General features: G+C 42.9%; 1 protein-coding gene across 12 annotated transcripts in view; it reads right to left on the reverse strand.

Annotated features, from left to right (window-relative positions):
- SRPK2 (SRSF protein kinase 2) overlaps nucleotides 1-15,440 on the reverse strand; it is a 212,137-nt gene that overhangs the window by 69,388 nt on the left and 127,309 nt on the right. For all 12 annotated transcript variants that reach the window (XM_068276250.1, XM_068276257.1, XM_068276256.1 and 9 more), the window contains 5 exons: nucleotides 12,588-12,733; nucleotides 6,846-6,954; nucleotides 5,281-5,368; nucleotides 3,493-3,580; nucleotides 2,502-2,608 (listed from right to left, as the gene is read on the reverse strand). In XM_068276250.1, coding sequence (XP_068132351.1) covers nucleotides 2,502-2,608; nucleotides 3,493-3,580; nucleotides 5,281-5,368; nucleotides 6,846-6,954; nucleotides 12,588-12,733 — 538 coding nt within the window. The remainder of the gene's footprint in view (nucleotides 1-2,501; nucleotides 2,609-3,492; nucleotides 3,581-5,280; nucleotides 5,369-6,845; nucleotides 6,955-12,587; nucleotides 12,734-15,440) is intronic.

A 15,440-nucleotide genomic window follows, 5' to 3' on the forward strand; every position in this document is an offset into this window, starting at 1 on the left:
ATAGGGATGGATGGATGGATAATGGATGGAGGGGGGGGAGAGAGAGAGAGAGACTGGACACAGATAGGGATGGATGGATGGATGGATGGATGGATGGATGGAGGGGAGAGAGAGAGAGAGAGAGACTGGACACAGATAGGGATGAATAGATGGATAATGGATGGAGGGGGAGAGAGAGAGAGACTGGACACAGATAGGGATGGATGGATGGATAATGGATGGAGGGGGGAGAGAGAGAGCGACTGGACACAGATAGGGATGGATGGATGGATAATGGATGGAGGGGGAAAGAGAGAGAGACTGGACACAGATAGGGATGGATGGATGGATGATGGATGAGAGAGAGAGACTGGACACAGATAGGGATGGATGGATGGATTGATAATGGATGGAGGGGGGAGAGAAAGAGAGACTGGACACAGATAGGGATGGATGGATGGATGGAGGGGGGAGAGAGAGAGACTGGACACAGATAGGAATGGGTGGAGGGGGAGAGAAAGAGACTGGGCACTCTGGGGGAGCTGGGGCGATGTGCTCCTGCACAGACAGACCTGTGGGCTGCATCATAACAACTTTCCCTCACTCGTGGCTCCCTCCATCCCCAGCACTCAGCCTGCCAGCCCTGTAGTTCAGCGGTGGGTGGCCCAGCAGCATTGATGGCAGAGCGAGTGAAGCCGCTGTGTACTTCAAATACAGGAAGTGCTCATTCAGGAAAGCACTTCCTGTATTTGAGGTACACAGCGCCACCACTGGGCTCCCTCTGTCATCACTGCTGCCGGGTCGCCCACAGCTGAAATAAGAGGGCTGACAGTATGTGCCGGAGATCGGAGTGAGGCGAATAGAAAGCCCTGGACATGCGCCCCTGGAAGGCGGCGCCCTGAGCGACCGCTCCGGTCGCTCAGGTCAAAGGCCGGCTGTGGAGACAACCATGAACATATTACAGGTTAAAGGTGACAGTGTAGTATAACTTGAAATCCTACCTAGAGCTTTTACTTAAAAAATGCATTAACCTCATCCCTCTCATTAAAACCCAGATTCCCCAGAGCCTCAGTATGTGAAATCATCCAGGCCTCCCTTTTAGAGAGTCGATCATCTCTCAAACTTTCCCTGCCGTCACCTTGTACAGTTTCCAAGCCTGCAAAGGAGAGACGCTCCGCATTGCCACCATGGCTCTCATTTACATGCTCTATCAGACGGGTAGCACCTACCCAGTTTCCAATAGATCTTTTATTCTGGAGGAAATGTTCCTTTAGAGGCTGGACTGTTTTCCCGATGTAATAACGACCGCAGGGGCACCAAACACAGTACACGACATATTTTGTCCGACAATTGATGAATTCTCTAATTCTCCAGGTGACTGGTCCAATCTGGACCACCTTACCCTTTCTAACAGAGCGACACGCACTACAGTGTACACATCCATAATTGCCTTCCCATTTTTTCTTTGACAATTAGTTAACCAAACTTTCCTCTCTAACTAACATCACTGTGTACCAGTAATTTCCTAATAGTTTTCCCCCTCCTAAAACTGACCCTAGGGGGTATGATAGTTAGATCCTTCAAAGTACTATCCAACTTCAGAATACGCCACTGATTCCTAATAGCCTGTCTAATTTTTTCAGATAGGGGAGAGTAATCAAAAACAAAGTTACACCGATTTGTCTTTGAAAATGATCGATTCTTTCTGGTGAGAAGTTGTATTGTAACAGTCAACGTAGTAGTATCATAACAGTCAACAACGTTTACAGAACCATGCATTATGAACTAGCTGCAGGGACGGGAACTGTATACTGAATTGACAGAATTTGAGTCAGAAACATGTGAGCAGTCACTACTTAAATCACTAAAGTAAAGTCCTGGTTATTTAGAACTCAAACATTCGGAAGTCTCAACCAACCAGCTGTTAGCAGGGAAGCCAAAAGGGCATGCCTCTATCATAATGCAGAGCAGCACACAATGAAAAGCACTTACAAAAAACTCCATGCACCAGTCCTCTTCACTTCCTGCAGCTGCCTGCTGTATCCTGGTACGGCTCCTGATGTGTCACCTGACCCGTATCAGGTAATGTGTATGCTTCTGGAGCCAGGCAGAGGATGCAGTAAAGCCGCCTGGCAGTGAAGAGGACTGGTGCGCGGAGCTTTTGTAAGTGATTTCCGCTGTACGCTGCTCTGCATTTGCACTGTGTGGGGAGTGTTTCTTTTAGACCCCAGTTGCTTGAACTCTCAAGCAACTAGAAATAGCACATATCCAGCATAAGGCAAGCCCCGCCTGTGCCGGATACCCGGGTCTTTACTGTACTTTGTAACACACCGATCATCATTAGGTATGCTGTTCCAATGATAGATTTAGGGACAGCAACATGCCAAGGATTGAGGCCACAGGAGGGTTATGACATCTGGAGAACTAGAGGACTACAGATATCAGGAATGGCAGTATTCATATTTCACATACAACATGGTGCTTTAAAGAGAACAGGGAAAACACATAATCAAGGAAATTACCTGATGAATAATGCTTTTTACACAACGAATAGGAAGACCCTGATAGTTAGATTTGATTATCCATTTTAATAAGTGATGACCTAGAACCTCAAATACCATACAGACATCTGGGAAAATAAGTTAAGGAAAGAGAAAACAAATATACAAAAAAGTTAATGTATTTATTTTATTTCAATCCCAAATAAGACAAGAAATGTCAAAACTTGCCCATCACATTCATCAAATCTGCAATTCAAATATATTTTAGTCATTCTATATCTGAATACAACATGAAACAGTAGTTGGGACTTTATGGGGAATTGGTGTAGATTTGAAACCAAAAGATGCCTTTAGGCCCATTTTCCACTTCATGCTGTTCCATGCATGCAAATTCGCATTAGGATGCATGATACCTGAAAATGTATGGGATAGTTTCCATTACACAACTATCACATGAATGTGAAATAACTTGTCCTTGAGAGGACTATAGCTCAGATTACTTCTACAGCCATTTTGTAATAATGGATGAGACTTGGCTCTATCTATCTAGTGGAAACACCTTGGTTACCCTCCTTGCACTTCCCACCGCAAGCAAGATCAAGCTTGACCACTGGACATTACTAGTGACAATTATGACAACCTATTCATAAACATGCCTGACCTTGTTTGTGACCTTATGTCTCATTTGAAAATGATAAAAAAAAGAGAACTAAAAAAATAAAAATGTAATAGGTCTTCATATCTCACCCATTACTTTGTGCTGCAGTTTTCCACTCTCTTCCTCCAGATGTTTAGAAATCTGCATGGTTTAAAAATTAATATAGAAACTACCACGTTCAGCAGACCTAGCCTCTTTTCTCCATGCTCTTAAATCAGTTTGTAGTTCGGATTAAATATATAGACCCAGGTGAAACTATGCACACACACATTCTTGGTTTCCATCATCCAAATTATAAAATTTCAGTCACCACATTAAACATTTCCAGGAACAGAGATAGTAAGTAAAGGATACGAATTCCGTTCATTCCAGAGATTTTAAAGTCATCAATTAACTGTACCACCATGTCTTTGTTGGGGTCTCCAGGATCACTTTCTCGAACCTTTAAAAAACAAAAAAGGCATGCCATTAATACATGGACATTAATACTTAGAGAATTTAAATACTGTGCTTTTGAACAGGGGCATATATTCAGTTAGGTGGATGAGAAGAGCGTGGGACTGGCCACAAGCCGTAAAATACAAGCCTAGCCTGCACACTTGATGCCAAATGGTGTGGGTTGAAGTCAGGCGAGCAGCCATGCCCACTGTCCCTCCACATCACTGTACAGGCCCTTTCACAAGGAAGGCTGAAGGCCGTGAATTCACCACCTTTCAGCGGCTTGTGTGCACCAGTCTGGCGCTTGCTAGCTCAACACCAGACTGTGGCTCAAATACCATGTTTCAGCTTTTTAATTGTTAGTGAACATTTTTTGATTATCTGCTGTTACTATGTTACCCATAATGGAAAGCCATAATACCCATAACAAAAACCCCCATCCTGACACCAACACTGACATCCTCTGTTGACATTACGAGTTTCCCTTTTCCAAATCTTGTAAAAGGACAGTTTGTAAGGAGATGAAGACGTTGCTATATCAGTTATATACATTGGTTTAGAAAGCTTACGGTTAGTTAAATAACCTGTATTCTGTAGGTAAAAAAAAAAACCACTGACGAAGTAACTAATAGTAAACTTTCTTGAGAAAAACAATAATAAGTTATTTTGAGTCACAAAGGAATTTGCAATGTGCTTTTTCCTGAGATATGCTATGCTAACGTTATACAGAGGGTAGAGGAAAAGGGATGCAAATACTGAAACTGTCCGTACAATTTAGTTTTCATCTACCAAAAGTATTCGATTGTAAAGTTTAATCCAGACAACTATATAAATCCTGAAGCACAATTAATACAACTCCTAACACAAATGTACATAAGGTGAAAGCAATGAAGAACACCTGTGTGACCTAGTAATGTTGTAAGCAAAAAAAAAGAAAGTAAATGTAGAAACTATACTTTGGTCTTTAATGACGAATGCTAGAGACATGTCAGAAGTACTATTTCAAGGCATTCCATAGTTTTCTGCTCCTTCAAGCTGTTTGACTGTTACCATAGCAATGGCACAAGCATAGGCTGTGGAACAGTTAGTAAAATAAAAAATAAAAAAGTTTTACTGTAATCAGGTTTACAGAACAGGTCGTAAGGCTGCGTTTATACACTATGCAGATTTGAGTGTTTTTCCACGTGTAAAAAATGCACTAGACCGCAGTGCAATGAAAGTTAATGGAATTATTTCCATAAAATGCAAATTTATGCATACAAATATGTGCAGTTAAACTACTGACATGCTGCATTTTTTTTTTTCAGAAAATGCATCGGTTTCCCATATCATGATTGTTAATAAGCCAGATGCATGCAAAAATTCCCAAAAATTTGCATAAATCAGCACAAAACGTAGCATGCGGAAAAAACATGTGAAATGTAATATCCATGAGATTTAAGTTGCATATTTTACATGCCTGCTCCCCACAGACCAACTGTCACCAGCTCAGTGCCCACTAAACCGGTACCCAATATCTTGTGACCAAAGATGGCGACCATGAGGGCGGAAAGGGTGGGCCCAAGTTATAACTCCTGAGTGTCACTCTATGAACAGTTAGTGACAGTTTTAAACTGTGAATGTAACCCAATACAACTAACATAAAGCAAGGGCAAAGCTGCATTCCCTCCCTTCTAGAAGTTTTTTTCACATAAAGTCACTTACACATCTTAACAATTTTATTTCATCCAAAGCAGTCTCCGTGTAATGTTGAGCACTTTTTACCACCTTCATTGCAACAAATCTCTTCCCTCTAGAAAAGAAATTATTTTAATAACATTTTAAATATTTAACAGAAACATTTATTCCAATAAATAAGAATACTTTCAGATTGCCAACACTAGATCAATAGACTTCAACAGAATAGTAATCATAGTTCTACTAAAAGCATCAGTATGACTAAGGCTACTTTCCCACCAGGATGTTGAGTTTTAGGGGAAGTTATGGTCGCATAACGTGCCCCTAACGCAACGCCTGGTGGTGCTGAAAGAGGACGCCAGAGTGAGCTGCGTTAAGCAGCTCTTTGTGCGCAGTACAGACTGCGGAGACCAGTGACTGTTCCGATAACGTGGTCTCCGTAGCACTGATTGGCTGGCGGGACCATGTGATGCGGAGTGTTCCACTCCGCATCACGTGGTCCCGCCAGCCAATCAGCGGCCCTCCAGGAAAACAACACTGCAAGTGCAGTGAATGAATATTAAGTAGCCATGTGCCTGGCTACATTAGCGGACTCTCCCCGCCTCCTCTCCGGCAGCAAATATTAAAGAAAAAAAAAACATTACTGAGCATATGCACACAGTCTAACGCGGCTAAAGCCGCATATAACGTACTGCATGCTGCACTTACCCAGAACGTGCAGCATTACAATGTAACGTAACGTGGGCACTGTGAACAGCCCATTGATTTATCATTACTGTGCGTTACTCTGCGTTACAGGCAGCTCTAACGTGGGACTATAACGTAATAGTTCACAACGTTCCACAGCAAATAAACCAACCAAAATAGTGTCATTCAAGCATTTGTCCCAACTCAGAGAACCTGAAATAAAAAAAATTATAGAGGGTGCCCTCTTTATTCTCTAATAAACAATGCCAGTTGCCTGACTTCTGTGCCGAATTCTGCCTGTACACAAGCTATATTAATGTTGGCTGATAATCTGGTGCTTGTACAGCAGCCCGCGTCTCTCTACCTGGCCAGCAATCCACCAGTCGGATCAACTAGGCCAAGCAACGGCCGAGACCTTTGTCCTCACTGCACACTCCGCTTGACGTCACATCTGTACTGTCGGCAGTAAAGCATTCTCAGCTGTACAGCTAATTCCACATCTGTATAGTCTCGGCCCAGCGATGTCGCCTGAGAGATCGGGTCCTGATCCCTGCTGGGAGACATCAATCCAGCATGTGTACAGGCCTTAAGTCACTGACTTGACATTTCAGGTGACAATACTTAAGGGTGTACTTCGCATTTACTACACTCCTACGGAAATAAGATTCATTAAATCTACTGCACCTTGAAAGCAAATATGCTTGGACAGTGCTACGCATGTTGAGTTTTAACAGCAAAATATAGGCTGTCAGCCTGATTTTGTAGAAATTTTTTTTTTTTTTTTAAATCTAGGAAATCCATATGAAAAAAAAATATACACGGTATACAAGAGCGTCTCTTTTTGAATAACCAGACTAAGAAAATGACAGCATGTTATTCTTTATACAAATAAAGTAATTACTTACTGCATATCCCAGCAGAGCCAGACCGTGGAGAAATGACCCCATCCTAGTTTTCTGATCACGTGGTACCGGCCATTAAATAGATCACCTATTTTCACAGGATGGTACCCACCTTAAGGAAGAAAAAAACACATTCATAGAGAGACATTAATATAAAAAAATATGTACAAATCACAGCTACACTGACAGCTGTAGTATTAAGGCTGTAGGCATACATGACCTGCAGTTTTCAGCAATGGCATGCCAACCAATGGCATGCACCTGTTGAACATCCGCCGCTGCACTTGGGGATCTCCATCCGCGCACATCGCCAAAGCCCCCAGAGCTGCGTCTCTCACCCATGCTCAATTTACTTGCCGCCGGTACACATCCAACGCCTCTCGCCGCAAATTCTGACACTCTTGCTGTAAATACTGTTTCTCTGAGCCCAGGCAAAGCATCTGTGCAGCTCCCACCAGGCCTTCCCATTGGTCCACTGTCTGGAGCATTGGTGGAAGCTTCAAAGATGTTTGGTGGGGCTCCAAGATATGCATGCGTCAGCTGGTTTAGAACGCCAACCTTCATGTCTGACAGGAAGCATTGCTCCCTGACGGCATGAAATCAGAAATGGTGTTAAAAAATGCTTTATTGGCCTTACATTTTTATACAATTGTTTTGTTCACCCCACTGAATTAAGGGCTGGTTCAGACGGACGCTTGCAGAGCGTTTACAGCCAGCGTTCAGGGCTTGGTGTTAAACGCTCCCATTCAAGTGAATGGGAGCGTTTGTACCAAGCTTTCAAGCGCGTTTACACAAACGCGGCGTTTGGGTCCCGATTTTCCCTGGCGTTCAAGGAGCCCCTGGAAGCTACATGTAGCTTCCAGGGGAGGTTAACCGCGACGGCTAATGTCCCCCTAGGGGAAGAAAAACGCGACCGCATCCAAACGCACACGAACGCTGCTGAACGCGACGCCAGCAAACGCAACGCCCCCAAACGTCCGTCTGAACCAGCCCTTAAGCTAAAAGCCTGCACTTTAACTGCATCGGAGTTGTTTAATTTAAAATGGTAATGTAATGTAAAGAACCAAAATTAGAAAAAGTTGTCCCTGTCCAAATATTTATGGACCAAACTGTATGTGTGTCCTGGTCTTCAAGGTGGAATTAAAGTATACCTGAAGTGAGAAGCATTTGGTAGCTGCCATAGTCATTTCCTTTTAACCTCCCTAGCGGTATTGACGGTTATACACGTCAATACAAAACATGCTGTGAACAGTATTGACGTGCACACACCTTAATACTCTCCTGCACTGTATACTAGACTCTTGCTTGACACATTTTGGCAAGTTACAGGGTAAAAAAAAAAAAAAAAAAAAAAAAAAAGGTTATGAAAATAAATTAGATCACTATTTGCACAGAAATCCTGGGGAAATAGAACGCCAGGGAGTTTTTTTAACCCTCCTGGCGGTATGAAACATTCCGCCAGGAGGCAGCACAGCAGTTTTTTTTTTTTTTTTTTAAATCATGTAGCGAGCCTTCGGCGATCTACGATCAGGAAATCACGTTCAAAGAACGGGATTTCCTGGAGGGCTTCCCCCGTCGCCATGGCGACAGGGCGGGATGACGTCAGCGACGTCGTGACGTCATTGGGAGTCCCGATCCACCCCTCAGCGCTGCCTGGCACTGATTGGCCAGGCAGCGCACGGGGTCGTTGGGGCCCGCGCGCCGCAACGGAGAGCGGCGATCGGACGCGGGGCGGCGATGATCAGTGTGCTGGCGCAGCTAGCAAAGTGCTAGCTGCGTCGTCCAGCAAATAAAAAAATTATGTAAATCGGCCCAGCAGGGCCTGAGCGGCACCCTCCGGCGGCTTACCCCGTGTCACACTCGGGGTTACGGCTAAGGTGGTTAAAGGATACCAATTGCCTGGCAGTGCTGCTTATCTATTTGGCTGCGGTATTGTCTGAATCACACACAAGCATGTAAGCCAATATAATCTAAGTAGTTCAAGCGTGCTTTAAGGATTTCAGTAACCAGTCTCTAGAATGTATTCGCCACATGGGAATACTACCACATAAGGTAAAACTTTCCTAGTTGGCCACAATTTCTGAAGCAATATTGAAAGCCTGTTGGAATAGCCGTGTGTGTTCTAAAAGTAAACAAATACCCTCTGCTTGTCACTTTACAAACTTTTTTCCCTGACTGAGCTTCTCAAAATTATGTTCCTGTTTCAGAGCTCCTGGTGTATTTTCTTCCCATTTTCTTTTAAATTTTAACTCCTTGTCTGGGTCTATAGGGTGCATATCTGAACAGCATGATAATGAAGTTGAGATAGCAGGTCATCATAAACTTTAGAGTCTTTACTGTCGATATTGAGTCTAACAAACTCTTTATTATCTCTAGCAAAGCTTGTCGATACCCTATGTAGAGTGGATGGGAAGTTTGGGCACTGCCATTGTCACCAATTGAAATAATGGCATTGAGGGGATAAATATTGGGTTGTGGGCGGCTCCAACACCCAATGTTATAGGGCACCGAGAGCTCCAAATTGGGGCGCTAAAGGTTAGCCGCAGGGGGTGGGTGGTTAAAGTTATGTGTAGGTGATTAACCTTTGATGTGGGGGGGTGGGTGGTTAATGGTGTATAAGGTTGGGTATTGGTAGTGGGAGGGGTCAGTGTGAGAATATGCATGTACGCCTATATAGATTCAGTAGCATCTAGAACTAGGACTAACATATAAGGACTCCAAATTAAACATCTTTATTACAGAAGGCAACTTCCAGATTTAGTGTTGGTGTTAAAGTAAAAAAACACTGCTTTCAGATGGGAAAATAAGTCCCTACCATGTTTTGGTATTATTATTTAGTATTTATATAGCGCCAACATCTTTCGCAATGCTGTACAGAGTATATCGTCTTGTCACTAACTGTCCCACAGAGAAGCTCACAATCTAGTTCCCTACCATAGTCCTGTGTCTATGTATGTATTGTGGAGTGTATGTGTTGCAGTCTAGGGCCAATTTAGGGAGGAGCCAATTAACCTATCCCTATGTTTTTGGCATGTTGGAGGAAACCGGAATGCCCGGAGGAAACCCATGCAGACACGGGGAGAACATACAAACTCCTTGCAGATGTTTACCTTGCTGGGATTCGAACCGGCAACCCAGCGCTGCAAGGCGAGAGCGCTAACCACTACGCCACCATGCTGCCTATGGTAGAACATTAACAAAGTCACTGGACTCTATTTGCAAGAAATTACTACCTCCTGCTACAAGCTGAAAGCAGTGATTATTATTATTATTGATTTATAAAGCAGCAACATATTCCGTGGCGCTGTACAAAGTAAGAAACGAACATGGGGTACATAAAACAGGCAATGGTGTACACCAATATACAAGATACATGATTAGTGACAAAATACAACAATGATACAAAATACAGAATAGGTAATGACAGTGATGAACGTAACATGATAAATAAAATGTATAATAATTTTCAAGACACAAAAGGGGAAGAGAGCCGTGTGTGTGTGTGTGTGTGTGTATACACAAGAGGAGGGGTAGTATACAACAAATCTATAAAGGCAGTGTGTTTTAGGATACCTAGTAGTGCATTTTGGTCTTAGGACAATGGGAAGTGGCCTAAGGTAGCGCGTATTAGTTTTTAGAGGGCGTTTAAAGGTAACAAAGGTTGGCGAGTGACGAATGTGTTGGGGAATGGAATTACAGAGGAGGTGTGAAGTGCGTACAAAATCTTGTAAATGTGGATGTGAGGATGTGAATGTGATTGATGGAAAACTAGAGTTAATACCTGATCACATAAATATGGAGGATGGGATCAGTTCATTTACATTCCGGATTCAACTGGTGTCTAAAGGTGCCCATACACTCGTCAGATTGGCAGCAGATAGATAAGAAATGCATCTGATGATCTATCTGATGCGTTTTTAGAACAATTTTTACCAGGATAGAATTCCAATAGATTTCAGTTTGAAATCTATTGTAATTCTATCTGATGGCATCTTTTTGCCATCAGATTTCCATTAAGGCCAATGCAAACTGATAAGCAATCTCATCAGATCGACCTAAATTTTCCATCCTGCCAGCTCGATGGAAATCCATCGAAATCGATCGAAATCGGCCATCGATCGGTCGATTGGCCAACCGATTTGCAAGCGATCAATCGATCGGTCGGCCAGAAAATCGGCTGAGTGTATGGGCCCCTTTATAGACGCCAATGCAATAGAGGGTGCTGAGGCAGTGAGCTGGGCAAATTATGTGCCTGATACAAGATATCCAATCAGCTAGTAGATTGACAAAGATAGGGTATAGTTCGACTAGCCAATTGGCTAGTACTTACAATAGCCAATTTGCTATTAGTAACCAATCAGCTAGTACTTTGCTTAGTGCTTCAGATGTTTTGGCGCCAGGGAGTTTGTTTTAGGCAAGAGGAAGAAGGGTTAGTGTTACCCATTAAAAGGGGATTGTTAGTGTGAGAATTGGGGGCCTGGTAAGTCTATAGTAAAATATCAGTAATATTACATTACCGATAATTTTACCTATCGGCCTCACCTGGCTACCAATTCAACTGGCAGTGCCGCAATACATAGACATAAAGGATAGCTACAATTTTAGTAACAGAGTTTTACAGCGTTCACAATTTTATGTGAGGTCACTGAGCCGTATTCTACCACCACATTCCCAACATGATTTTCTTGCACTCCCATTGATTAAACCACATGTCAATGTAGGAAAAATGCAGCATGCACTGTGGTGGCATTATGGTACAAATCAAATTGCACGATAACTAGGTTAACTGTTGTGCCCTCATGAACTGTAAGGCCTCGTTCACATCAGGGCCGTTTCTGTGCGCTTTCCACAGCGCACTGCCCTGTGCGTTCAGCAAGGTATTGATTTTCCCATGTAACTAAATGTAGCTGGTTCACATCTATGCGCTGCGCTGAGCAGCGTTACAGAAACGTAGTGTTGCAGGCATTTCTGTGCGTTGAGCTGGAAAGCGCACAGCAATGCAAGTGAATGGGTCCGCTTTTTTAGCGCATAGAAGCGCGTACAAGCGCATAGAAGCGCATGCGTTTTTTACCCCTAATTGGAGAAAAAAAATACATTTACATACAAAAACAAAGTTTTATTGACAACTGCTGCTGCTACAGTAAGCAAAACGTGCTTTAAAGAAGCGCAGCGCAACGCACAGAAACGCGGACTAAAGCGCGCACAAGCGCATGCGTTTTTTACCATGCGCTTTAACACGTTTTTCAGCGCAGCAGATGTGAACGAGGCCTAAATCTTGTTTAATCCGAAAATCAGATAAAAATGCAGCAAGTGGCAAAGGGCCTTTACCAATTAACATTCCCCCACATGTATTAAGAAATAAGATTGGATACCCCCTTCCTACATATGAGGAATCATTGTGCTCTACATTTTTTTTGTTCATTAAAACAGGATAAAATTTCCTGAGTGGGATGATTAAAAATGGAGGCAATGGCTAAGAGAGTTTTAATTGTTTTTGTTAAAGATGGTTGCTCAAGCAAATATTTCCCTGAATATTTCCCTTTACCACAGCCTTGTGCATCAACCCCAAACATAACGGGTAATCCCTACATTACACACTTCTACTGAACAGGTTTCTGCTATGTAAAGGGATATAATATAATACAATTATATTACTCTGCTTTACTGAATATACTGCCTACTGAATACTAAGTTTCTTTTTATGTAAAAATAGTGGAAATAATAATGCAGTTCTAGTTCATTGACCTTTACAGTAGTCAGCAGGATCTTCTTGTTCCTCATCATCAGAGCCCAAAATCTCCTCCTCTGGCTCTGGTGGGGCTGGCTCAGGTAGAGGAGGTGGTGGAGGGGGAGGTGGAGGTGCTGATGGAGCTTTCTGCTGAGCCTCTGGCCTAAAAAAAAAAATTAAATTAAAAAAGGGGGTCAGAACATTACATTTATTTTTGGCTTATCTAATACTTGCCAATCTAATACTTTATACAGTAATACTTACTACAGTTTTCAGTTCTGCCTAACTTATAAATATGAAAACCATATGTAAAGTACCACCTAACTTATAGATATGAAAATGATATGTATAGTACCAGTCAGTGTTTATTTTTTTTTCTCCCAGTGCAAGTCCTGTTAATATACAGTGCTCCTTGTTCTAAACTGTACCTTATTTGCATGTCAAATGGTGCTGTTCACCAAGCTACCTTTTTATGCAAGTCTTTATTTTCCACTGTTTATTCAGTGTTTCTCGATGACAGTGTATAATTTGTGTCTTTAGCTCACGTGCCTGTTTCTGTGATGCAACCCTGTGTACACAATACAGGAATCCTCTGAGCATTGAGGAACAGTGTCTACAGTATTTTTTAAAAAAAAGCACAAGCGGTTCACTTGATGAAAAAAAAAAAAAGGTACATTTAAAACATTAAATAAAACATGCTGGCAAATATAACCTAACTTTTCACCTGTTTTGAGCTGCACTGCTGTGCTAGAACAATGAATCAATGTAGCAAGTACTGTATGTGCACAAAAGCATCCCTAGATTCAGAGGACACTAACTTATGAGTGGATGGCAGAGATAAGTTTCAAAAGTGAAGGAAAGTCATGCCACAATGCCTGTATTTGCAGCTTGTTACCACCCACTTTATTCCCTGTATTTTGTTTATCTTAAAAGCAGTGGCGTAGCTAATGAGCGGTGGGCCCCGATGCAAATTTTACAATGGGGCCCCCCCAAGCACTCTATGCGTAACAATTGATACGGCACACCAAAACCTGCCAAGGGCAACTACAGTGTCAGAGGTGCAATAAAAGGATGGGAAACAGTTTGTTAAGGATTATCACTATTCAAAGTATCTATTGAAGTTATTATTATGAGCACAGGACCAATAGAGAGCTAATACTGTAGTTGAGCCAGGGCCCTTCGGGGCCCCTCTGGCCCAAGGGCCCCGATGCGGTCGCTACCTCTGCAACCCCTATTGCTACGCCCCTGCTTAAAAGAAACATTTGTTGATACTCTTTCTACAGGATAAATCTACCGTAATTTGACCCCCAACCCCCCCCCCCTCCTCCCTTTCCCATTGACCCCACTTCTTACCCAACCACCCAACCCCCCCTTTTCCCCACTTTCTCCCCCCCTTTCTTTTTGCCCCTCCCCCACCCCCGGTTAGGGACCTAATATGTAGAACTGCCCATGAACTCTGGAAGTATTGGACTCAAAAGAAGACCCCTTAGCCTGCAGTTGATAATCTTATTTCTAACTGTATTTCTTATGCTATTTTCATACGCTTTTATGATGCAACTTCCTATTTCCGATCAAGTTTTGTGATTTTGATGCATTTTTCATGCATTTTTTGAGCATTTTTTTAGGCATTTTTGTAAATTACAACCGTGTCTGCAGCACACCACCATGCCTTAGGAGAATATAGCTCCAACCCCACTAGACAGGCACGCCCTTAAATTCGGCATTCATGCCGCTTATTGTTACGCTTACCTTGCATTAGTACACCCGTAAACTTGATTTCCCACTAGTGCCAGACACTGATGCGACCTTAACGTCATATCTATAGCCTTACATCCATTGCATACCAACCAGATATGCACCCCGCCCGCCGCACTATGAAATTCATTTCAGGGCAAACGGGGTCCACTGAACAGCCCATGGAGGCGGTCCGAAATACAGACCCCATGGTTAACATGTTGTGGTATAGCACCATAGGACATGACCTATGTCCGTGGAGCACACTTGTACCATTCACCCCACTTATAAACTAAAATCATTTTCCAAGCCCACCTATACAAACAGCTCGTGGATTAATTGTAGCACCATTGTGCTTCATTTTTATTACCATTTTCAATCCCAGCAAAGGTAATATTTAAGCCCATGGAAACTTTTTTAAACTAAAAGTTTTTTGTTTTAAATACACCCGCCCATCAATAAGGACATGCCAGATAGGTGGAGTCCTACATTCCAATATCTCCAAGCACTCCCACTCTGGGAGGTATAAATAAGAGCCGTATGGACCGTAGCGTCACCTGACGAAGGCGTGGTTACGCCGAAACGCGTTGTGACGTCATACGGCTCCAGCGCGCCAGGCTCCGCCCACCGCGATTCACCCCCGCCGACACCACCGATCCCGCTGCCCTGGCCAGGCACAGGAGCAGGGAGAGAACCGCCAGCAGGCCTGACAAGCGCTCATTTCATCTACACATTGTAAGTGTATCCATGTTGCGTGTTTAAGATTAAAAAGTTAATGCACCAAGGAGCGCTCCTTTGTTTCTTCTATGTCCTACACTTTACTGCTTGTATGTAAGGTACTACAAGTTGTCCTACACTTTACTGCTTGTATGTACTGTACTACAAGTTGACCTACACTTTACTGCTTGTATGTACTGTACTACGAGTTGACCTACACTTTACTGCTTGTATGTACTGTACTACGAGTTGTCCTACACTTTACTGCTTGTATGTACAGTACTACAAGTTGTCCTACACTTTACTGCTTGTATGTACGGTACTACAAGTTGTCCTACACTTTACTGCTTGTATGTACGGTACTACAAGTTGCCCTACACTTTACTGCTTGTATGTACAGTACTACAAGTTGCCCTACA

Source organism: Hyperolius riggenbachi, chromosome 3 (genome assembly GCF_040937935.1).
Source record: "Hyperolius riggenbachi isolate aHypRig1 chromosome 3, aHypRig1.pri, whole genome shotgun sequence".
NCBI lineage: Eukaryota > Metazoa > Chordata > Amphibia > Anura > Hyperoliidae > Hyperolius > Hyperolius riggenbachi.